The 26,244-nt window shown below is 45.0% G+C and overlaps 1 protein-coding gene across 21 annotated transcripts in view; it reads right to left on the reverse strand.

Annotated features, from left to right (window-relative positions):
- Nucleotides 1–26,244, reverse strand: part of GRIP1 (glutamate receptor interacting protein 1) — a 1,044,357-nt gene that overhangs the window by 202,458 nt on the left and 815,655 nt on the right. For all 21 annotated transcript variants that reach the window (XM_069229162.1, XM_069229153.1, XM_069229151.1 and 18 more), the window contains one exon: nucleotides 12,872–12,947. In XM_069229162.1, coding sequence (XP_069085263.1) covers nucleotides 12,872–12,947 — 76 coding nt within the window. The remainder of the gene's footprint in view (nucleotides 1–12,871; nucleotides 12,948–26,244) is intronic.

Raw genomic sequence — 26,244 nt, forward strand, 5'->3', positions numbered from 1 at the left:
CAGCCCCGGCGGACCAATCTCCCACACTACAGGACATAATGGTGGCTATCCAGGGAGTGCGCTCCTCTCTGGAAACAAGAATTGACTCAGTGATGACGGAGGTGTCACTCTGCCGTGAGGACCTTCGTAACGTGGGAGCCGGGGTCAAAGAAATGGAGGAATTCATGGCCTCCCTAAAAGTGCACGCAACAACTTTCAAGGCAGAAATCGCTGCCCTACGACCTACCACAAAGACCCTGAAGAACAGACTTGAAGACCATGAAGGCTGTTCCCGGAGCAAAAATATTCGGATCACTGGAGTGGCTGAATGATCGGAGGGGCCCTTTATGGACCTCTATGTCGTGGACCTAATCCTAAAGGAACTGCAGGCCCAGGGTCTTTCTAAGTTATTCTCCGTGGTTCATCGCGTCCCTGGTGTCCAGCCAAAACGGGGATGCCTCTAAGACCGATAATTGCCAATATTTTTAACTTTAAAGATCGCAATATCATACTGCAACTGGCCAGGAGTGCCCTGCCTCCCCTATTTGAAATTTCAAGGATCACCCTCTTCCTGGACTTCACGCTGAAGGCCCAGAATATGCACTGCAGTTTCATCACAGTGAAGACGACCCTGCAAGACAAGAAGTTTAAGCACTCTATGCTCTTTCCGGTTAAACTCCGCATACAGGCTGAAGGGAAAACTCGGTACTTCTTTGTGCCAGAAGAGGCATGGGACTGGCTGAAAGGCAGGCGAAATGTGGATAGGCAGGAACCCCAGGCCCACCAGGAGCCTAAGTGAAAGGACCATGATAGAGCAGAGGCTGTGCCGAACCGTAGCAGCAGTCGGGACTCCAATGGGTCCCGGCCTCCACGCACTCTGGTACCGTACAAGTAAGACCTACTCTTGCTTGTCTTTTCATTGGAGTAGCCACATGGAACAAGTACCGGACCAGCGGAGAGGGGTGAAGAGTACAATTCATGGCCGCTTTGCTAATTTGCCTCTAAGTGGCTACGATGCTACAGACTCTGTGCTGCATTGACCACCATTGGTACAAACACTTTCACTTTTCTCACGAGGTGAGCTGAAAGACCTTCTGGTTAACTGTTACGGACTTCCTGAAGTTCCCAATGTTGTACTGGGGCAACAGGTACAGACCCGCTAGGCAGGGTAGGGAGATTTGTTTAAAGGGAACTGTTTTTACCTTGTCCTTGTTTTGATGGCACTGTGCAAGGTCCTATGCCCAGATCACGATCCCTTTCAAGGCTAGGGGAAATCCCCCCTCCATAGCTGTTTTCTCCCAATAAATACCCATGACCGATCCACTAAAAGTTCCCACCCTTAAGGTCTTATCCTGGAACGTCAACGGACTGGGAGATAGGATCAAGAGAGGGGTGGGTCTTGTAGTTCTTCAAGCATCATTCCCCAGATGTAGTCTTACTACAGGAAACACACCTCCTAGGAAATCGATACAAAGCAGTGGATTGATGGGGCAGCAAAATATCAGCACACGCTTGTTATACCTCTGGTTCCAGGGGAGTGGGCATACTCTTGTGCCGTACACACCCCTTCACAATGCAGAACATATGGGATGACTCATGCAGTAGATATGTGGCTATCTCTGGCAGTTGGGAGGGCCAGATCCTCAACTTAATGTCCGTCTATATCCCCCATGCGGTTACATGACTCAGTGCTTCAGGAGCTTAGTGCCCCTCCTGCTTCACCTCCCGTTGGGTGGGTTGGTGATGGGGGGTGATTTTAATTGCACCATGTGTGACTTTAGAGAACACCACCGCCCCAGGAGTGCGGCCCCTCCCGCTCTCCCCGGGCAGGCTTCGTGGAGGCCATGTACCTTACAGACGTGTGGCAAACCCTTAACCCTGTGGCTACACAATACACATATCACTCTGGTGCCCATGGAAGCCTCTCACACATCAATCATATCCTGACCCTGTCCATCCATCTCACAGGCTTTTTGGCAGCCCACCACATGGCTCATGGGATCTCAGATCACTTTCCAGTGTCAGGGTTGTACAGCCAAGGGGAGAACCGAGGCACTAATCATTTTCTGCTTGATCCATGGTACCTCAAAACTCCCCACATTTGTGAGAACTTACCGAAGGCCACTGAGAATTACTTTGAGGAAAACGAACACACTGTTAAGCAGGCACAGTCCTTATGGGAGACGTATAAGGTCGCTAAACGGGGCCATCGCATCTCATTAATAGTGGGACTTAAGAATGAACAGAGAGTTAGACTAGAGTCCCTGGAAAAACAGATACTTGAAGGGGAAGCTGAGCTCACATCTGGAGAGCGGAGAGAATCAACTCACCAACTGACACTCAAGCAGGCCGAATACAAGGAGGTGGCCACAGACACGCCTAGGGCCAACTACCGAGCAACCCAACATTGTCTATACAAGGTTGGGGATAAAGCCGGGAATCTTCTGGTGTGGTTAGACAAGAAAAGTGTAGCTAGCCACTGGGTTCTGGAAATGTTAAATGAAAAAAAGAAAAGAGTGAGGGAGGCCCTTTATTCAACAACATATACTGCGACGTGGCAGAATGGCAGGACCTCTTAGGTGATATACAACTCCTGGTGCTAGCAAAACTAGACATGGAGGCCTTGGAACAGGATCTCACATCAGCAGAAGTGACACAGGGGATTGGATTCCGGGCAGGGCGGTGGGGCCTAATGGCCCTCCAGTGTAACTGTACGGACTTACGGCCACTAAGATAGCACCCCATCTCCTGTGAATGTTCAATGAAAGCCGGGGAGGGGCTCCTCGCCCCTGGACCAGAGACAAGCCACGATAGTGATCACACCTAAAGAGGGGAAATCACCATAGAACTGCACCTCATATAGGCCAATATCGCTCCTGAACGGTGAAAATCCTGGCTAAGATACTGCCCACCAGGCTAATTCTGGTGACTGGTACCCTGGTCCACCCCGATTAATCTGGCTTCATGCCGGGAAGAAACACCTCTCTCAACCTCCGACACCTGCACGGCGGCCTGCCCCGGGCGCCTGTAATCTGCGAGACCGCTTTGGTGCTTTCCCTAGACGCCTTGCCGACCATCAACACCACTGAGTGGCCTTTCCTGTTCAAGATGATGACCAGGCAGGGTTTCAGCCTGCAGTTTATAATATATTATAGGTTAAGCTACTCTACACTGCACCCTTTGCCCAGGTGAGAGTGAATGGCTGCATGTCTGCCTCCTTTTCCTTAAGGCGGGCACAAGACAGGGGTTCCTACTCTCCTCACTTATATAAACCATTGTCCTTGAACCTCTAGCGGCCTTGATTAGAACTGATCAATTGTTCATGATTGAGAGGACAGAATCTCCCTCTACGCAGACGATATCCTCCTGTACATCTCCGAGCCCACAACTAGCCTGGCGGGGGCAATGCACATCCTCGATATATATTGTTTACACTCCAGTTATTCTATTACCTGGGATAAGTCCCTCATATATTCCTTGCATGGCCATATGCCCCCCCTGCCTACAGGCTGCGAGGCACAGGTGGTTGAGTGGGACTTTTATACTTGGGGATATACATAACGACAGATCCCAAATGCTCCTATACCTGCAACCTGGATCCCCCATTGGACCGTCTTTGGAGTGATACTTGCCACTGGAGGGCACTACCTCTCTCTCCTTGCTAGGAAAAGCTGCCCAGTTAAAAATGATGGCCCTACCTTGCTTTCTATACGTATTGCAAAATACACCATATCCGGTTCCAAAAGCCTTCTTCTGGGCTCTTGAATCCGAACTTTGGACACTACTTTGGATGGCAGCCCGTCTTGAATAGCACTAAGGATATTGACAAAAAGTTGGTATAAGCGCAACATAATGAGAATGTGAAGAGCTGAGCGGCACCCCAGTTGCGCGACTCCCAGACGTACAGAAATATTACTGAGCAGCACAGCTTATTGTGGTCAACCAGTGGGTCTTTATGCCGGAGGGAGAGCCTGTCTACCATATGGATAAGTTGGTCATGAGACCGAGAGGTTATCTCAGAGAATTATGTAGAAAGTGGTGAGCTCCTAAACTACTCACCCCAATAGCAGTAACCCTTTCCACTTGATATCTAGTGCTTAAAACGCTGAGGTGGCAAGGGAAGATCACACAGCCACCCAGCTCTGAGATACTGCCCAACTTAGCACACTGGGGGCACAACTGGAGTTTGAGAGGGGGGATCTCATAGGCATCTCAAAGGTTGGGGATCTGTGCGCCACGGGAAGGATTATTCCATTTACAGACCTTCAGACAGAATACCACTTGGCACCCTCAGAGGCATTTCACTACTTGCAAATCAGATATGCATTACAGCGGGCGATTCCGAAGAGGGAGGAGTTAGCAGAAGCCTCTCCGCTCAAAGACAGGCTTCTGGATGAGCACAAGCCCAGGAAGGAGATCTTCCTCACTTACTGCAAATTATTCAACAACTTCCAGACACTCTTCTTCACTTAAGGGCCCAATGAGAGTGGGACTTAGAGGGAATTGATAATGATGAATGGCACGAGGACCTTGCGTCCTCTTGAAGGTGGTCATCCATTCCCAGTTCTGCTTAATACAATTGAAACTACTACATAGAAGCTATTATGCCAACACAACCTTAGTTGGAATGGGATACTCTACCTCCACTCTTTGCTGGTTGAGGGATCCTTCTTTCACACGTTATGGCCATGTCTAGTTATTCAGCAATACTGGAGATCAGTTATCACCAGTATGAATGGTGGATGTGGTAGTGACTTGATGCTGTCTGCTAAAATGTGTATTTTGAACATATGGGACTTATCGGACACAGCTAGCCAGATGGCACGCCTATGGGTGACCCTGGGGTTAATCATTGCCAAACGTAACATAATGAGAATGTGGAGAGTTGAGCAGGAACCCCAGTTGTGCGACTGGAAAAGGGCATGGATTGGGCCATGCTGGCTGAGGGATCAGTTTACGAGGACAAGGCTGCCTAAACGAGTGGAATAAGATATGGGGAAAGTCGAACAGCACCATAGGGGGTCTCTGTGCCCCTTTAACGGATTCAAGACAAGAGGTCCAGTAGCTGGAGACCACCCTGTAGTGGATTTGCATCAGAACCTGATGGGGGGAGTGGGGCGGGTTGGCGGGGTTTCTTTGTGTGCACCCTTTTTTTTGCCTATATTCGGCCCTGCCCATACCGAGGGGATTTAAGGAGAAGGGTGATCATGCTTTTAACCTGTCTGATGTGGCTGTTACAGAGCATTGTTTGTTGGTTTCTTGCAATAACAAGATTTTTTTTATTTATTAAAAAACAAGTAAGAGCCACATCATAAGCAGCGTATCAGCAGCATTAGAAAGCACACAGTTACAAGCCAGCTATCCATGGCTTAGCAGAAGACCGCATCGGAGTACTCCCCAGTAAAAGAGGCGTGTCTGGGGGAGGAGGCGTATGCTTAAAAAAGTATGAGGATAATGAAGTCAGAAAATAAAATAAACAGAAGACCAGCCATGAAGATGAAAAATAAAACGATGTAAGCAATAACCAAAACTATAAGACAGCCACCCACCGCCCAACCACAGGTGGTGTGAAATCACTACATCTATAAGGACAGGATTGTGAAATAAAATAGCTGGGTCCTATATAGAATGATACGTTCTGTTTCATGAACATGAATGGCGAGGTAGGAAGGGAAAATAAAAAAAAACCACAATCTATGCACTACAAGTAAAGTACCTGAAGTAGCCCAAACCACAGACCCTCCACCCACATCTACAAAGAGGACAGCGTTGCCACCTCACTCCTGGTTGATAGGGCAATACTGCGCAAGTTTCTGGGCTTTTCTGTTGTAAAACTTTATTATCTAATTATCTTAGCTGGCCACTGAAAGTGCTATAAAAGTGTTAAATAAAAATAACAAGAAGTAAACCAATAATACAAATCCGATAATGCAATAAATTGTCAAGTGTGGGCATAGGTCTGTAAGCATTATTTTTGCTGACAGAAGCATAGTGGCAGCATCAAGAGAGGATGTGTATAAAAAACTGTAAAATCCAATTGAGTGTTCAGAATGACCAATAAACCAGCAAATAACCATCCATGAAATTAACTGTCTGTGAATCGGCCTCATGCATATTCATAGGGAATAGGGCTGCTGGCCGAGCCTGGCCATATTTACAATGAAGAGAACGATAACTAACACATGGCGAAGGAATGAGTAGGAACGGGAGTGCCACAAGAGAGAGGTGACCTACACCAAGCAATAACAGGAGGCCTGGAGGTACTTGCACCATCTGACCCCACAGACAAGCTACATAAAGCAAGCCCACAAACTATGAGCTGGCTGTGCAGGCTTCCCTGGCTCCTCATGGAGGCATGTAAACACCCGTCCTGTTTATAAGAGGATTACGGGGAGGGTGATAGTGTGTGTGACCAGGTATTATAAGGAATACAGTAGTCCTTACTTACGCGATGCAGGGCTCCCGTTGTGCACACAAGTATGACACTACGACATGCAACTCAGCACCGTCATGAATGCATGTTCTGCTGCGTGCTGCGACTCTGTGATCCTTCTGTGCAGGTACATTGTATGACGTGGGAGTCAGTACTGGCACGATTACATGCAGTCAAGAGTGAGACGTCACACAGCACTGTCATGTACATAAATTAAACGCACAATGTGGTGCAGCATCAGCATAAAGTCTATGTGCATGTTCTGCATGGTGTAATAAGGCTTATTCTACTATGTGACGGAACTAGGCACAAATATCTTATGCATGTGCATTCTTATGCATGATGTGACTCAGCACAAAGAGTCCTTTCATGTTTTTAATTCAATGACGGAGTTCAGCACTCACATCATGTACGCAATTTTATGTCAAGACCGGAGGCTCCTATTATGCTTTTCTTTCCTCGCTTAAATTTAATAGCAGCAGTCAAGATAAACAAACTACAAGGTGAAATAAATAAGCCAATGGGAAGAGAAACGTAGTACAGTATGTCATACACCATATTATGACGTCGTATGACTGCAAACAGCTCTCTTTTCTTTCTGCTCACAGTCAAGTTAAGTAACTTTCTCGAAGTTATTATCTAATATTGCAATATTTAACATTATTATTTATAGTATTTCGCTTGTCGCACTTGTGTAGCAGCACGACGCATTGTGGGCGTTTTCTCCCCATAGTCTGCACGTTGCTGCATGCTTACCGAGCTCTTTCCTCGCGCTCGCTTCAGACGGTTTCCAGACACCTCCTCAGGTTGCAGTCGCCATTTTAGCCACATCTGAGGAGCGTCGCTACAGTTCTCATTTTGCCCGCAATGCCGTTACTTCTATCAGCAAGTTTCCTCAGATGAGGAGGCATTCTTTTGTTCCCTCCGAGCCTTGCTTGTTATTTCCTGGCAGCGAGATCTTGGGCACGCCCAGCCCGGCTCTTCCAAGCCTCAAGACTCTAGTTTCACCACCCATAGGTGGGATGTCCTTCCAAAGAGCCTTCCTTTTCTATTTAACCCTTTCCCTACCAGAACATTGGTGGCTTGTTCCTTTTGTTCAACGCATTATGGAAATGTATACTTCTCCTTTGATGCAGGAGGGTCCTGAGGAGATGAATACTATTAAGGAGTAGCTGAGTTCTTTTATTCAAGCCTCTGTACAGCAGGCTGTGTCTGCATCCATGGACAAATTGTCAAAGAATTTAGAAACCTTGGTTTTCTGATATGACGACTAAGACGATATTGGCCCAGTCTGCGGGGGAATGCATAAAGTGCCCTTCAACCATTAATCTACCCAAAAAACAACAAAGGGTGGCGCTAGTGGTTAGTGGGGTTTCCTCACATAGGGCAGAGGACGTTGCTCTTCACAGGGCTTCTACTAAGGAGGATAAGGCTCAGGAAAAACATAAACCGTCATTAAAATGCAAGCCGAAATCTAAGCATTTCATGTCACCTGTTAGAGTATCTTCTATCCCTGATACAGATCAGATTATGATTTGGCTCAGATTGATTCAGATGATAATCCATCTGACAACGATAATGGAGATTCTGCATCTCTTCCTCCCATCAAGAAACCTAAATTAGCTCCTCAGGAGGTTTCTAAACCTAAACTGGTCATGGATTCCGAAGGGGTACCGATGTTTCTCCATCCAAATTCCACAGAGTGGGTACCCGTGGATCATGTGGGGAGTACGTATCTTCCAGATTAAACTGCCCCCTTGACAAACAGATTAGGGCCAAGTTAAAATCAGAATGCCCTCGTCCCTCTCTTCCCCAAAAGGTCACAAATACCCCTTCTATCGATCTGGCTCTCCTCACCTTGTTTACTAAATTTGGTAAGGATCCTTGCAAAGGGGTTGATAAGGCATGGTCCTCTCTTCAGGACAATCTTTTGGATGTGATTGGTCCACTCATGTGCATTTTCAACCTTGCGGAGTCTGTCAGATTAGAGAATAGTATTATTGACCCGGAAGAACTTTCCCTTTGGGTGCAGCGGGCAGTTTGCTTTCTTGGCAATGCTAACGCCGTGTTAACACACAAGAGGAAAAAAGGTCTTTTACTGAAATTGGATCCCAAATTGGTGAATTTAGCGACAGTGGATCCGGCTGTCAAAGCGGATTGTTTGCTGTTTGGGAACTCGTTCATAAAGAGTAAGCAAATATGTTGCTACCTTTGCTTCTTTGAACAAGACCCAACAGTCCTTAAAGAAGATGTTCTCTCAACCGGCTTTTGCAAGGGCTGGCAGAGGCAGGAACAGCTTTGCCAGACATGGTTATGCCAACCAAGGTTCCCGAGGATCCTACAACATATCCTGTCAGGAATACAAGCCGCAGTTTTACTAGCAAAGAAGCAGAGGTTTCCGTAACAGAGGCTTTAAGAGCTCCAGTGCTTCTAATCAAACAGGTAAGCCTAACTTCTGGCCTTCCTACTGGAGTGGGTCCTCTTCGTTGTTTCTCACAAAATGGTTCTCAATCACCTCAGACCCTTGGGTGTTGAATACAGTGCAAGGTTATGCAATCAAACTTCATTCAAGCCCTATCCAGTCAGCTCTACCTCTCCTTCCACGTTTTTCATCAGAAATGTTCGATCTCATTTCTTTAGAGGTACAATCTCTTCTCCAGAAACAAGCAATTGCAATTACTCATCCTGACCCATCAGGATTCAACAGTTCCATTCTCTTAGTCCAAAAGAAGAACAAAAAGATGCGTTCAGTAATCAATCTCAAGTGTTTCAACCATTTTGTAGTCTATCGATATTTCAAAATGGAAACGATTCTTCATCTCAGAGACACTCTGCTTCAACATGATTGGATGGTTCGCCTGGACCTACAAGATGCGTACCTCACTGTCCCAATCCATCCAGATTCCAGGAAATTCCTACAATTTCAGTGGTTAGACCAACACTTTCACTTTACCTCTCTGTCCTTCGGGCTCTCATCAGCTCCATGTTGCTTCATCAAGTTAATGAAACCAGTGGCAGCTGTCCTCAGAGCTCAATGAGTAAGGCTCATAATTTAGATGACATTCTTCTAATGAATCAATCTCTTTGATCCCTTCTTTCTCACTTGATGCTGACATGCTCTCTCTTAGCCGATCTAGGATTTCTTCTCAACAAAGAGAAATCCTCTTTGTCTCCAACTCAACTAATAGAATTCTTGGATTTCGAAATAAATTCAGTGTCTGCCCCCTTCTCCCTCCAGCAAAAGTAAAATCCATAAAATCAGAAATTCTTCAGATCCTATGCAGCTCTGTGATTTCTCTCAGGTCTCTAGCGCGAGTAGTAGGTCTCCTCTCCTCATCTATCCAAGCCATATTTACAGGACCTCTTCATTATGGGACATTACAAAGGCAAAAAATCCAACATTTGAGAAAGGGCCTTTCATATTCAGACACTAGTCCTCTAGAGCTCAATTCTAGCACAGAACTCCAGTGGTGTATAGCCCATTTAGATGCCTTGAACAGCAGAACTATCTTTGCATTAGCCCTAGATCTTCTATTAGAATCAGATGCAAGCCGCACAGGTTGGGGGCCTGTTGTGGTCCAATATTGTCTGGGGTTACATGTCTTTTGTGGAGTCCAGATTGCATATCAGTTGTTTAGAGATGCTTGCCGGCTCCTTTGCAATCAGAAGCCTCGCAAAAAACAAGGTTTGTTGTGCTATCCTTCTCAGGAAGGACAATATTTCAGCAGCACGGTACATCTAGGAGGGACAAAATCCAAGCCTTTAGTGGAACTGGCAAAAGGCTTTTGGGAATTCTGCCTTTCAAACCAAATTTCGGTTCCTGCAGAATATCTTACAGGTGCTCTCAACTTCATTGCAGACTGGCACTCATGTCATCTTTGGGATTCAAGCGATTGGAAAATTAATCCCTCGGTCTTCAAGGCTATTCAGGACAAATGGGGCCCTCTAGTAATAGATCTGTTTGCACCCTGGCTCAATTCCCAACTTTCTCAGTTTTACAGCTGGTGCCCGGATCTGTTGGCCTTGGCCTCAGATGCCTTCTTACAGGATTGGTCAACGTCTCTGAATTATGCCTTTCCCCCCTTTTATCATGATCAGCAGGGTACTTGCGCAAGTGAGGTGACAACAAGCCACCCTTGTGCTCATAGCTCCATTGTGGCAACCCCAGGTATGGTTCCCAACCCTTTTGGAACTGTTGATTGACTTTCCCATTTTTCTTCCTCCATTTCCGAACCTCTTGCTAGACCCTCAGGATCATCCTCACAACCTCATCCTAGACAATCTTCTGACCCTTTCAGCTTGGAAAATGTAGGGAATCCCGTATATGTGCATTTCACGGGATGAACATGCCTTAACACAACGTGTAAATATCTTCCACTGCATGACACGATTTCACGAGAATTGCGTGTACTTGTTTACACAGAATGATGGGACTGAGCACTAATACCATGTACACATACATGTACTGTACGGTGTGACTTCGCACTAGCATCATAGACACGCAAATCCCCTCAATCACTTGGTAAAAAATGTATATGTAGTAAATTGCACATAAATTTTTTTCATCAACTGAATCATGGGACCCGGCTCTAACACCATCTAAACCCATACTCATTCCATTATATGACGTGGCTCAACAGTCATATCATGTATACATGTGTGTCGCTACCGGGTTTTCATGGACACGGACATGCCAATCCTCTGAATTATGTCACTAACAGCTAACATCGTGTACACATACTTTTTGCTTCGTGATGTGACTCAGCACTAACATGAATATGTGCATTTCACTGCATGACAAGCCTCTGCGCAGACACCTCACAATGCATTTAAGAGTGGGATGACGTCACGCGTGCATGCATTAAGCACTGTTCTGTGTGATGGCACTCAGCGGTAATATTTATACATGCGTTCCTCTAGATACCCTGACACCCGACTAACATGGAGTGCGCATGGCTTCCACTGCATGATGTGACTGAGCAATGACATGCATACGTTTTACGCCATTATTTGACTCGGCACGAACATGTCAATCTTTAGAAGTGAGGGCACTAACGCATATACGCTATTTTCATAAACTGATTTGATTCAGCCTGAACACTGAAAAAAGTGCACTAGATTATGGAAATCTGCACTAGCATGGTGTACATTTCAACTGTGTGACACACGCGGTGAACAAGCGTGAAGAAGCGCCGCACTGGCAGCATGTGTGCATACATCCTACTTGTTGCTGTGATGCGGACTGACTGTGCCTCGGGGTTTACACCTGGAATACATGCATTCTACAGTGAGATGTGACTTCACGCAAGTAACGTGAATCTATACGTTCTTCTGCGCGGTCAGCGGCCGGATCACCCCTTGCTCCACCACTAGCATCACGTACACAGGCATCCGTGTGTATGACGTAACAACACAAGCCTTGCACACTGCACTGCATGGTGTGCACTATTGTCTATCCGTGGACGTCGCCGAGTGATGGGCTTTACCATCACTATCAAGAACACATGCACCCCCGGGCGACGTGGCTCGGCGTGAACGTCAAGCAATAATGCCTTTTATAGTTAGTGTAATTTCAGGTCTACTTACACTCCATTAATGGTGACTCAGCATTGTTAAATACACGTGCATTCCAGTATGTGACTCAGCACTACCACGTACACAGACATTCATCTAAGTGAGGGGACTCGGCGCTTTTAGGTACACAGCACGGTTGTGTACGTATATGTTCCACTATATGAAGTGACTCTTTATTTACACATGCATTCCACTATTTGGTGCGACTCAGCACTACAATATACACATGCATTCCACGATTTGAGGTGGCTCAGCACTAATAAAAACGCATGAGCTGGTTCCAATGCATATTGTGCGCAGATGATTTTGACTACTTGATGTGTCTTACCACTATTAAATACATATGCATTTTATTATCTAATATGACTCAGCATTACAATGTGCACTTACATACTAATTATGTTTTGTAGATAAACACTATTATATACACATGCTCTGATTCCACTACATGTTGTGACCCATCACTAACGTGCACAAGGTCCACTGCTTATACATCACGTCCTGTTTTGAGATACAAAAAACATTTTTTTTATGGATGTTGCATGAAACAAACACAACACTTCTCAGCAAAATGTCTGTAATAGACTCTCTATATTAAAGGAAAACAGTATTTAAAACATTCTGTTTAGAAATTATTCAAGGTCACAAGGGCACGACTCTCTGCAGAACAGGGCTGGCTCCATCCCCCCCACCCAAAAAAGACTGTGGCCCTAGGCCAGAGCCCACTTTGCACATGCCTTAAAACGTCTCTGAACGAAATGCAGTGTTTCCAAATGAATGACCGACAGATCTTGAAAAATCCGTCCTAGTTGGTTTGCTTCCCCCATCCCTCATCCAGAATTTTCTGGGTTCGCAAATGTATCTGTAAAGGAAGATATATCGTACCTGTCAGCAGGACCTCCGGGTCTCACGCAAGTTATTACAACAGGCCGAGATTTATTCCTGTCCTCGTGGGCTCCTCCTAGAAAGGGAATCGGAAAGGCTCATTGTCTCGTGTGTGGAAGGGACATTTGTAAGACAGATAAACTGCGTGACTTCTGGCGCGCGTTACCAGAACCGACAAATCGGTTAAAACAAGAATTACAGTGCAACACACAAAGATTGCCTCGAGACGGGTAGCATTGCGAGCTCTCCTGTGGCAGATGAAAGAGATTATGAAGATAAGTGTCTTGCTAGAGCATTATAAATGATTATTTCTATTCTGGCATTTGCATTTACCCAGTTTTGTGGCACGATGTTCTTTCATTTTTACATTTCAAGTTCTAGAAAACGAAATTCGGGAAGACCCCGTCCTTCCTGCAACAGGATCATCACTTGACAGCTGCAATCTCAGCGTTTTGTTAAATTTGAATTTTGACGGTGCAGTAGTCAAATTGATCTATTATTAACAATATACATATATAGTGGACATATGGTGTGCCCCTTTAAACCATTGGCTTTCATCAACCAGACTCCTTGAGACTTTTTCATTCACATCTGACCTCAGCCCAGTGGAATATTCATCTCTCACCTAATGCTATTGGCTCTTTTGGTGTATTCTTTCACCTACACTCCAGGATTTACACTGAACTGCATGAGGGACTACTTAGAACTACAGCTCTCTGGCTCCACTCCTGCTGACTTCCTCTTGTTTGTCTCATACTAATGTGTTAAATCTACATGCGTTAGAGTATTAAATGCAGATCTGTGGTATTTGCCAGTGCTTGTTTACTCACCGGCAGTGAGGGAGTCACTGGAAGAACAGGATTAGAGGTGAAACCACAGACTTAATGCACTCCAGATGAGCTTTTGCAACTCCGTAATTCCCGCTGTTCACAAACTGAGTTTAAGCAAAAATGATCCCTCGAGCACCACCGTCTTTCCCTTCGAAGTGTGGCCCTGCTCCTTGATGCTGGAATGCCTGGCCCTAAATTATTTTGTAGGCATTCTCGTAAACCAGCCCATTCTTCCTCTTATACAACAGAGAGGAACAATACAAATCCTGCATGATTTGCCTTCCTTCTCACCAAGCTCTCAAGGCCCTCTTCTGGGTGGAAATACATGGCTGCTTGAAAGGCATTCTGGGAAAATGTCACAATGCTGATCAATCCTTTTTTTTTTTTTTTTTTTAGCAACTAGGACTTTGACAACTAATCATCAAAAGTGAGATTGCGGAAACAAATAATACACCTCCAAACAACACACCTGTTATGAAAAGTGTAATATAAAAGGGGAATTTGTTGACAATAGCTATTAGTCGTAGACGACAAGCCCATGTCCCATGTTTGATTTGTCTTTTGGTGGTAAACAGTCACGTGGCGGGGGGCTAATAATAAAATAAAAATAGTAAAAAGACAACTTACCTGCTGTGCCACGCCATGCTGCTCCTCCGTCCCCTCAGCAGGCACAGGCTCCCAGCCTGCCCTGCGGCTAATCCGAATGCTGCTAAAAGCAGTGTTCGGATTGGCTGGAGCGCTCTGGCTGGGGCCTCTGAGGCAGAGTGGAAGTCTCTGGCTGCTCCCTCCAACACGGCAACACAGTGCTGGGTTGGAGAGAGCCCTGTGCGTATGTATGTCTGGCCAGCCCAAGACAGCCGGCCAAACATATACGTGCACTAAGAGGGAGTGCACAGAATCCCCGTCATCCCCCATGGCCTCACCTCTTTTAAACATAGTTTATTATGGTTTTTTTGTAAAAGGTTTGCAGCAGCAGCTGCTGGCGGGGGGGGGGGGGGTGACGCTCCTCTGCCATTGCAGAGGAGCCACCGCTGGTGGTAAAGCAGCACAATTATACTTTGTGGAGTCTCTATACTTTTCATCTTCATGGCAGTCAGGTGGAGTCTCTGCCTACAGTTGTTCAGATTCCTCAAAACCACATACGGTTACATAAGTATCAGGGTTTACCATTTACACAAATCACACAGAATTTTATACAAAAACGTAGTCAGTATTCTTAGAAAAGGTCGAACAAGGGACACAAAATGTTTTTCTCTCACCCTCATAAAAACTCCAACACCGATTACATATCTGTGATTATAATCTGGCAATAAGCAGGGATAGAAGGAAGGGCTGCTTGAATTGACAGTGAATTTTGTGACATCACACAACTGTATGGGATTGACATTTAACTTGCTCTGGTACACCAAGCGCATGTTTTTAAATCTAAAACGCATTGGCTTCTGAGTGCGGTGTATGTTTGAAATTGGAGTCTGGTGCCCATGTTGTTATTAATAGTCAATAGTATTTTAATTTAAAAGGGGCCGTCGCAAAAGTGCAATACCAAACAAACTAATGCCGCAGCATAAAATTACATGGGTGATGGTACCTAGCCAACAAGATGTCAAGAACGCCTTGTGAAGCCGACACTTAGAATTTTTTATTCAAGGCCGAAGGAAAGGAAGACAAAAAGAGTAATGCAGCCAAAGGAAGGAAAATAATTCTAAATTTGGGATTTAGAGTAGAAAAATAAAAAACAGAGAAACTGCGGGAGAAGAATTATAAGGAATTGAATGCAGGAAATTGGTTGATGTTCTAAGGTTCAACATTAGAAAATTAATATTAAGAAGAGAAGAAAGACAGATATCGGACTGGTAGGCAAAGAAGGAAAAGCAACATTTTCAATGAACAGGAAAAGAAGCAAGTAGTTAGGAATAATGCAAGGAAACTTGAAAGAAGTTTGGAAGAAGTGGACAGCAGACTTATAGATCAGCTGAAGCGAGTGAAGAGCAAATATGAGAAGGTCGACCAAAAGTGAGCACCAATAATTCAGAGAGGAAGAAAGTAGGATGAGAAAAAGGATTTAATGGCATGAAAAGTATGAAAGGAACAGAACTTACAGATGTTGAAAAGTTGACAATGGCTGGTGTGGTGAACTGTGGTGGTGTGAGTAAAAACTAATATAATGGAACCAAAAACACTAAGAACAGATTGAGAGTGAGGGGGGATAGAATACAAGACATTGGAACAGAGGAACCCGAAGAAGCAACAAAAAGAACATCCATCTTTTTAAGATTCAAGTAAACAGAGCATAGGGTTATCCAGGACTGAATGGACACGCGGGAGGACGAAACAGAATCAGGCTGATGATAAAAAATATTGTGATTCATATGTGCGGAAATAAAATGAGAGGTTAAATGAGAAAATGAGTGCAACCAAAGGGTTTGGTAGTTGTTAATAAGGAGGCTGCAAACAAGGTGCTTTGAGAAAATACTAGAGAAGAGGCATAAGTTCTATTAAGAGTGACATCTAAAATGACTAAGCATCTGAAAAGTTTGTCAAATAAAAGCAGTCTCGCATTTTTAAGTCATCGAAAGAAGAACAAAGACAACTGTCAACTGCATAAACTCATCCAACTCGTTAAGAAGAATAGAGATGACTGAGTAACGAGCTGAGGTAACAGACTTAGTAATTGAGAGGATGACAGGTCCTACAGAGTGGGTAGACTTAAAAAATGACAGAAGAGAATCTGCTCTGAAAAGTTAGAAGAAAAAAGAGTTGGATGCAGTGAAAATGACCTCAAAAAAAGAGAGCGGAAGACATTTTTTTCAGAACAGGAAAAATGAATCATATCAGGCGAGTCAAGGAAGAGTTCTTTTAATAGAAAGCTGTGAGGTAGGACAGAGAGAAGACAGAACAATGGAGTAGATTCAGACATGGTTCTCTGGTAGCAACTGTAGGACTTGCAGAAGAAAGACAGTTGCAGAGATAAGAGTCAGAACCAGGAACAAAAGTAGTGTTACAATGTCAAGTTTCCGATGAGCAGGAAAGCCATGTGCCACTTTTTGAAGATGTAACAGGCTTCCCTCATTGATTGCATTCACTATGGCGGAGCACGGGCCTGCCTCTTCCTGCCAGGAGCCTTCATCAGAGGTCCTCAAGCAGATGGGATGCAGTAGGCAGAGTAACTATTAAGGGCCTCCCCTCTTCTACTTTGGTTGATTTCACGGGACATCCTGGAGGAAAGTCTTTTCCTGGACGTTTTTTTTATATGTCACCCTAGAGAGCTGCTTACTATTACCAATTGTATGATAGTAGTTAGGAAAAACAACAAAAATGGGGGGAGCCAGGACTCACCTCTTTTTGCCTGTGCTCTCCGTGGAAGGACCAATGAGCTATCTTGCTCTAAGTTAATTTCTCATACTACTTCTCCAGCTCTGGTCCCATAAGGGAGCTGCAGAGTGGAGAAGAAATGCAAATGCGGAATCTGTCTAGACCAGGGTGTCTTGAGGGATCCCATGGAGGCGCCAGGCTCTAGCCAAAAGAAGGATTATAGAGATAATAGTGCTTTGCTTTAAGCAGAAAAATGTTTGTTGCATTTGTAAAAAGGTAACAGAACTTAATTACAATGTTCAAATAAGTCTAGACCTTTAAACATTGCCAACTTAATAGAACAGTTAGGAAAAACTGTGATGGGGCCTGGTAATTTATTTTTTACCCACTGGGGGCGAGTAATTAACGAGTTTGAAAACCACTGGTCTAGACCCTGCCATTTATGGAGGATCGTCCTCTAAATTCTGTGCTTATGGCCGTCCTCCAGCCCCCTGCACAGGGCTAGCAGCTAACTTCTAAAACGGGAGAAAAGACAGTGAAACAGAGTCAGAAAGGGCCTCCTTCTGCTTCGACTGCCGGGCATGGAGCATCAGCTATCTTCTGCCCTCTGACCTCTTCCTCATCAGGGATGCTTCCCTAAATCCCAATCCGGCTCTGGTCCAACTGTGCCACGGCCACATCGGTTTCGCTCAGTGGACATTATGCAGTTGGTGCAATGAGGACAGGGAGCCGAGAAGTACACTGCTGGTCCTTGGCTCTCCTTCCACCAGCTCTGCCCTCCTTTCTTGGGTTGTGCTCGATGTCCCCAGGTCATCGCTTGACAGTCGCTGTCTCCGGCCAGAGCACATAAGAGGACCTGAAGAATGCCGCTGGCAGAAGACACGCCGAGAATCAAGCACATAACTCTGCGCCTCCCGTCTTCCTGTCGTGCTCTGCACCGTCACATCCTTTAATGCTCACTGTGCCCCCAAAACGTCTTCTGTACCAACTCCTCGTGTCAGACCCTCAATTTAATCAATCTTCCTCTCGCTCAATCTGTTGTCCTCATTACAGAGAAGTCCTCTTGAATGGCAAAACAAGCCCAGAAAATGCCCGAATGTTGAGATGTTATTACAGCATACTTACAGAGAGACAGAAACATACACGGCTATCACCGTAGCCCATCTTGCTCCAAAAATGAAGACCAAAGCATTACCCTGTCCCCAGATTGTAGCATAAACCCTTAGTGTTGGTAGTCGTCTGCATAAAAGGTCGTACCTTCACACAAAGGACTTTATTTGTACTAAGCCTATTCCACAGTTAAACTGTTTAGGCGGCGAACTGTCTGCTCCAAACGACTTCCTTCCTGGATTAATCAGTACTCGAGTATTTCTGGTTAATGAACAGATCTTTATGTCGCCCACGAACATAGCTATTTTGTGCAAACATTCCTCTCAAGCTCATTTTCTTCAAGGTGCTACTGAGGCTCGAATCTACAAGAACACTGACCTAACAGGGGTTTATGCTAAACGCAGTGGCGTAATGCAAAATGATGCCTCCGAGTCCCCATATCTCACAGATATTCATCGGCCTGGGGCTAAATGGGGTCCCCCCGTGTAGGGAGGAGAGGGCGCTATACCCAGGGGTTGCAGAAGCCTGCGTTACTCTCCTGTCTGAAAGTCTCTAGGCGCTTGGAAAATGTATTGCGCTGTTGCGCCCTAATTTCTAGGGCGATATGCACAACCTTTTCAATAAAGTTGGGAAATCGGGAGCTTTACTGATCTTATTCTGCTGAATTAGAAAAAAAAAACACCTCACGGCCTTTTGCCCTCCCTCTTTGGTGTGATACATTTCTTCTCTATAATAGGCTTTCTCCTGCCCTCTGTTACCAACCGGACCCTCCTCTCCCACACCACGTTTTGAACGTTCTGGCAGGACTGTAAATAAAGCCTGGGGGCACAGAAGCTGTCAAGGAAAGATTCAAGGCCTACGGTCTGTGTGATGATTTGTTTATGATGGATGGACCGACCGGTGGATCAGGCCCGAGAGAGATGGTGATCCCCGTGCCCCGGCCCTGCTCAGGCGGCTCGAAAAATCATTCGTAAAAGAGAAACTGTGAAACAACAGTAATCATCGTATTGAACAGTTCTTAGGGCGATGAAAGGCCAAAGAAAAAAGGATCGAGCGCGCATGTCAGGGGACGGACGTGTCTCAAAACAAACCAAGCTCTGTCGTCAGGGGAACGGGAAACATACTCCTGAAAACGTGTGATTAAAGAGCAGAGGCCTCCGGTAGAGAGTACTCTCCCGCCTCAAAGACCCCGAGCGAGGGTAGGCGCACGTGCCACAGAAGGATCAGGGGTTAACTGGAGGAGCGCATTACTTGTGCTGACTGTGGAGGTGACCGAACAGGTTCTGCGATATTAAATGGAGGCGAGGCGGGTTTTCATGCAAATTTCATGAGGGGTTTTATGAGTCGGGCACTGGTTATTACATTTTATTCAGCACCGCAAGGATACGCAGTGACTTGGAGGTATTAAAACCAACATACACGGATACAAATGCAAGCATAAAATCGGAAATTTAACCCTAAATCGCTCTGGAATAGAAGGCATGAGGAGCGTCTCTGTTCTGAGCACCTGCGGCCTAGCAAGGGTGCCAGGGGCCCTCCTGCAAGCAGGACAAATGGACGCCTATCCACGGACGCGTGCAGGCTCCTGTGCTGTTTTAATTAAAGATGTTCTTCTATTTCTGTGAAGACACCCAGTAGATAAGAAAGGGACTGGACTCTGGCCTGCCACAAGATGATCCACTGTCTCCTACATGGATGAATCCAACAGCAGCAGCGATGGGGGCACTTGAAGATCCCAAAGGATCCCGCTCCTCCGCTAGGAAGTCCCAGAGGGCTTTCTAAAAACATTTCTCATTTTCTCTTCCCTCCAGGAATTGAAAAGTGATCAGGGAGAGAAGATGGCAGATGAAGATATGCAAGTAAATGTATTTTGACTGACATGATCTTAATCATGCACAGGTAAAGGGTCAAAGGAATAGTTTGTACATATGTTGTTAAGTTTGTTACTTATGACTTAAAAGTAAATGTTTTTTGTGAAAGGTGATTGTACCTGAATTGAACATAAATTCCATACAAAAAATGGCCCCCTTGTCTCAGTCACACATAGTAAAAGCCACAATTGGGGTCAGAGGGCACTATACACCCCATGTCTCTGGTGCCACTGCACCTGCTGCCCATTGTCAGCTACACCCATGTTAAGGACTGCCCAATGGTGGTTTGACATTGAATTTCATGTGAGATAAGCAAAAGGGGCAGTTTGAGCAGTAAAGGGGCAAGAGCACAACTGCTGCAAAGAGGAAGGTTGTTGTGCTGCTTGCTGGCATACAGCAAGGCTTGGCAACAAGGGTGATTAAGTAACATGGCTTGCTAAGGCAATGCCCAACATCTCTATGTAGTTGTAGGTTTTCTACAAAAAAATGCCTTTTTTGGAATTAGCACTCTGAAGGGGTCTGTGTTCAGGTATTTAGGCATCGTGAAGAATTAATCATGTGGCATGTACAGTGTGAAGAAGGCAAATCTGCCAAGACCTGTGGTATAATTTATAAAAAATATTAAAAACATAAAATACTACACAGCTCACAAAGCGACGTTGGTTAAAAAAACAAAAAAAAACAGGTTTGGCTGAAAGCTTCAGACATGCCATGAGACTGATTGGCATTTTTTAAAAGGAAATTTGCGTTCTGGTACTCGATTGTCTTGCATGGTCTCATCTTGAACAACATTTCCTCAGCAGTGCTTAGTCATAATTGCGTTTATGGCTGTATGGTGCGGCTGGAAGCTCACAAAGTAGTGATAGAAGTAAAGAAGGTCAAAAAAATCTGTTACCACCACTTTCTTTTCTGCCTATTTCTGAGCAGACTCCTATTGCGCTGGACCAATGGGCTTCTCTAATTTTTTTATTCATAATTCACAAAAGACATGAAGAATACAACAAATATTAATTTACAATATAGAACATGACTCAAAATAGAATGGACGCACAAGGCCATCTTTGTGCTCGAACGCAACAAGAAGTTTTTGAACTCCTTCCTGAAGAATAGTTGATTGACAATGGCTTTGACCTCCAAGGGAAGAGCATTTCACAGTTGAGATTCTAGGATGGAGAGGGCACATCCATTCACCCCGATTTCCTTGGCTCATGGAATAGAATAAAGCAATTTAAAATTGGAATGCCGATATCTCTCCCAGTTGGGGAGACAAGGGGTGATTTCTCGATTACCTTATCCATAAGGCTTCGAATACTATTTGCTTCACATGATGCCACAGAAGTCAAATACTGTGCTTAGGCGACATGATTGTATTTTCATAGTCTACAAGCTGTTCGAACAGCAAAGTTTCAAATTATTTGCAGCTGATTCAAGAAGGAATTAAGGAGAGAAAGGTACAGTAAATTACAATGATCGATCCTGGAGAGGAAGCAGGCATAGATTACCTGAACATGCAAATGAGTTAGAGGGGAAAGAAGTACATTTCTTCTGACTTCAATGGATTTGATCTGGTGTTTTATTGATAAATGAGGGTCAATATAAATACCCAGTGATTTAACCTTGGCCGTGGCAAGCACGCAGAGCCTTAGGAGGCACACCAAAGTGAATCTGGCTACCTTCGTGTATATTTGCCAACTAATAGAATTTTAGTCTTGGTGGCATCAACCTGTAGACAGCCGGAAGACATCCTGTGCTGACCATTGGAGATAAAGGGTGTCAAACTAGCCACTGTGTGGGGAGCTTGACAGTTCAGACGTATAATTACCTGGGTGTTATCCACATATGAAGTAACCGTGCATCCGAAAGATCTGATGAGAGAAATCAGCAGACGTGTGAACATGTTAAAAAGCACGGGTTAGAGGGTGGAACCTTGAGGGATACCACAAATTGCTGCCTGTGTAGGGGACTGGAAAGGAGGAAGAGCAACTAGCTGAGAATAACCTTTTAGAAAGGCGTCTAATCAGGCCAGCATCTGCCCATTGACAAGTGATTCCCTTAAAGCACTTTTAAATAATTTTGTGGTCAATGGTATAAAGCACTGCAGATATGTAGACAAGAAAGGGGACAGAGTCTCCTTTCAATCTTAATTCATCAAGGAAAAATTCCAGGGCAGTCCTAGTATAGATGCATGGGTGTAATTCCAGATGTCATTAGTCCAAACAGTTAACTGCTTCCATGTAACACACCAGTTATCCAGCCGCAGCCTGTTCAGTGATCTTACACAGAGCTAGAAGGAGAGAAATGGGTCAAAAACTGGAAGAGAAGTAATGGGTCAATAACTGTCACCCTTAGCATTAACTAGGTTGTCTTTTTTAACAGTAGCTTAACTATCCCTTTCTTCCACTCACTTAGTAGAGTCTCGGAGGACAGAGATTAATAAATATTGTTGGTTAGAGCAGGCACAACCACACCACAGAGGACTAGGCCTTTAGGATAGAGACTTGGCACAAGTCATCACACAACCCAGATATGATCATCACTAAGATGTCTTCGTTCGGTCTATTCTGGATAAGATGGAGTAAAGAATTGTCAACTCATAGCAGAAAAGGGAAGGCCACAGCAAGAAGGCTGTCACCTGAGAAGGTCGCCGAGTTCTTAATTATTGAATAAATCTTTTGAATTTTGGAAGAGAAAAAAGACACTTTTTTCACAAAACTCTTGTGAAAGATGCAATGAGAGGGAGTTACAGAGAGAAGAAGTATAAGATCTTCACGTATTGAGTAGTCGAGGCACCAAGAATGGCATTATGGAAAAAAGGGGATTCAGCCAGGAAGACTTCCCTCTCATAAGTCTTCAGTTGTTGTTTTTAACAAGACAAAGACTTACAATCATAAGGGAATGCCATTTCCGTTCATTCCTTCTAAGACAAAGACCCCTGTTCCTTTATGTCACTTTTTGCAACGCAATTTAAAATAACTTTTTGGGGGTTTCCTTATTCAGGGCATCTGTATTATTAATATATACAAAGGCATTTGAAATGGAATTAAATTAAGGAAACTGCCCTAGGGCAGCCTCAATTATTTTAATGGGTGCGGTATGGTCAAATTTGTTCTGAAGCCTGTATAATAAATGAAAATGGTAATGGAGAAGGGATGTTATTTGTTCCCAGACTGAATATCAATCATTATTAGCGTATGCTCCATCCAGGGCTGGAAAGTTAGATTAAGAAGCTGAACAGAGATTTGATCTAATTCATGTAACTTGTTATGCGTAGAAGCTTGGATGATCTGGGATAGACTATCAGAAAGCATTAGATCTAAAAACCGTTCGACCATCGAGGCATGTACGTTGTCAATATGAATGCTAAAATCACCCAGTGTAATTTTTTTTTTATGGTGAAGGCAAATCTGGTCAGAAAGGTCAGTCAAAGACGTTAAATCTTGCTTGACTGGATGGTAAATTAGAAGAAAAAAAAATAGATGATCAAGAGCAAATTTGGCATCTAGAATGAATTGCTTCAAAGTTCTCCCCACATATCAATCTACAGTGGGTCAGTTGAAAAATTCCTGAGAGACAAGGTCAAAACTCCCATTACAAGAAGTTCTACCAATGTGCAGGAATTTGTAGTCCTTGGATATGGCCATCATCATGGGCTTGAATGAATACCAGTAGGTTATGTTCCTTCACGCTACTCATAACAGTGATGTGTGGAGCAAAACTATGAACCCAATCAAGTGCAGAATCCACAATGAGGGGATCTCTTCTAAGGCCCACTGCAGCTATGGGCTGTCTGTTGTGGAGGGAGGGTAGGCACCGAAGCAGTAAGCTCTAAAAGCCAATTGCGAAGGCTTCCCCACCTCAGGGGAGTCACGAATATGGCACAAGTTGTGGCCCAACCCCAGGGGCATGGCGAAAGCCGCCCCGGCCATTGGGTAGGGTCACAACGGATTGGCTGACGGAGAGCAGCTCTGGAAGCTGATGAGCAATTCTGAGGTCGCAGAGGTGAGGCATGGACCCACTCATAAATGATGGCTTGAAGAGGGGAGCAGTCTCTTTCCTGCTGGCTGCCTCGCCATAGGGGATGTCGCCCCTTGCTGCCCCCATCACGATTCATGTTTTGTGTCTCAGCTATCCCTATTTTTTTTTCCCTCTTCGGTCATTGCAAGCACGCTCTGCTGTGGGCACTGCACCACAGCTCCTCAGCTTGTGCCTCTGGGAGCCGCACAGGGTTGAGAGAGTCTCACCTGACTCGAGATTCAACTAGGCTAGTATTGCACTCGTTGGCGAATTTGGTGGCTTGCAGGGGCTGTGGAGGCGAGTGGGTTGCCGCTTTGTATGTTTGGGGCAGTGTGCACCCTTTTGGGTTAATTCTGGCATTTGTTGACTGGCACTTCTGGGCAGTGTTCACCCTTTTAGGTTAAATCTGGAATTTGTTGGCTGGCAATGTTGTTGGACATTTTGAATTGTCTGAGCTGAGTTGTGGGCTAAAAATCATACAGTGCTGCAGTGTTTCCTTACGCAGGGTAACTGGTTTGGCATTTGATATTGAATTAATAATGTTTTTCTGATGCTTTCTGTGGGTCCAGGACTGAGTCAGAGGGGTATTGCTCTGCAGTAAGCTGGTTCCAAGGGCCCAAGTTTTACAGGCACACTGCGATCAAGGCATTTAACCATTTTGTTAGCATTATGAGAGTTTCTGCTATCCCTACTAGAAAGGAATTTGAAGGCTTCCTTTCTCCATGCAATCTCCCTTAACGGTTGCCTGTATTCTGTTGAACTGTGAATAGTGTTCAGTCATTTGCACTAGACTGTTTGGTGTTTATTGATTGCTTCACTGCAGAGTGAGCTCTTGAGCCAGGGATTTGGCAGAGGTTGTGCTAGGCAGAGTTTTTTCCAGTTAGTGTGTTTTGGAAATGGTCCTTTTTGCAGGGTCATCCCTAAACTTTTTGCCTCCTTTCTCCTATTTTTTCTGACCACTTTTTGTTGGCCTTAGGACTCTGGGCACTTTACCACTGCTAACCAGTGCTAAAGTACATATGCTGTCTGTGTAAATTATATGGTTGATTGGTTTATCCATGTTTGGCATATCTAATTTACAGGGAAGTCCCTAGTAAAGCACAATAGTGGTGCCCAAGGCCTGTAAATCAAATGTTACTAGTGGGCCTGCAGTACTGATTGTGCCACCCACATGAGTAGCCTTGTAATCATGGCTCAGACCTGCCACTGCAGTGTCTGTGTGTGCAGTCTTAAGCTGCCAATTCGATCTGGCAAGTGTACCCACTTGCCAGGCCCAAAACCTTCTCTCTTACTACATGTAAGGCACCCCTAAGGTAGGCCCTAGGTAGCCCCATGAACGGGATGCAGTGTATTTAGAAGGTAGGACAAGTACTGGTGTGTTTTACATGTCCTAACAGTGAAATACTGCCAAATTCAGTCTTCACTGTTGCAAGGCCTATCTCTCTCACTGGTTAACATGGGGGCTGCCTTTAATATCCTTCGAGTGCAGTCTCTCTTTGAGAGCAGTTAGAAATCTGGAGTTTGGGGTCTCTGAACTCACAATTTAAAAATACTTCTTTTAGTGAAGTTGGTTTTTAGATTGTTAGTTTGAAAATGCCACTTTTAGAAAGTGGGCGTTTTCTTGCTTAAACCATTCTGTGCCTCTGCCTGCTTCTGTATTCCACATCTGGGTCAGACTGACAGTTGGGCTGCTGTGAATTTCCTCTAGACAGTAACACAAAGGGAGCTGGGGTGTAGCCTGTATATCTTGATGAGCCATCTGGGCTAGAGTGGAAGGAGGAGTGGTCACTTACACCTGAAAGGGCTGTGCCTGCCCTCACACAACGCAGTCTTCGACACCCTGACGTGTGTCTGGGGCCAGGCCTGGGCAAGGCAGGATCCTGTCAACAACAGAGACTACTTCAAAGGCAGAAAGGGGTATACATAGTGGACCCAAAACCCCAGACTTTTAGAATCTTTCTGGAAATCTAGAGGAACCTCTGCCAAGGAGAAGAACTGAAGAGCTGGAAGAGGAGTACTGCCTCTTTGCTGTGCTGCTTTGCTGGGTTGGTCTGCAGTTGCTGTTCCTGCCTTAAAAAAGAGCAAAGGGTGAACTTTGGTCTGTATCCTGCTTGAGAAAGTTCTCCAAGGGCTTGGAGTAGAGCTTGCCTCCTGTTGGAAGTCTCAGGGACACCAAAGACTTCAATTTCATCTGCCTACAGCACTGGGAACTGCGTGTTTTGTGCTGTTCAAGAAG

Source organism: Pleurodeles waltl, chromosome 4_1 (genome assembly GCF_031143425.1).
Source record: "Pleurodeles waltl isolate 20211129_DDA chromosome 4_1, aPleWal1.hap1.20221129, whole genome shotgun sequence".
NCBI lineage: Eukaryota > Metazoa > Chordata > Amphibia > Caudata > Salamandridae > Pleurodeles > Pleurodeles waltl.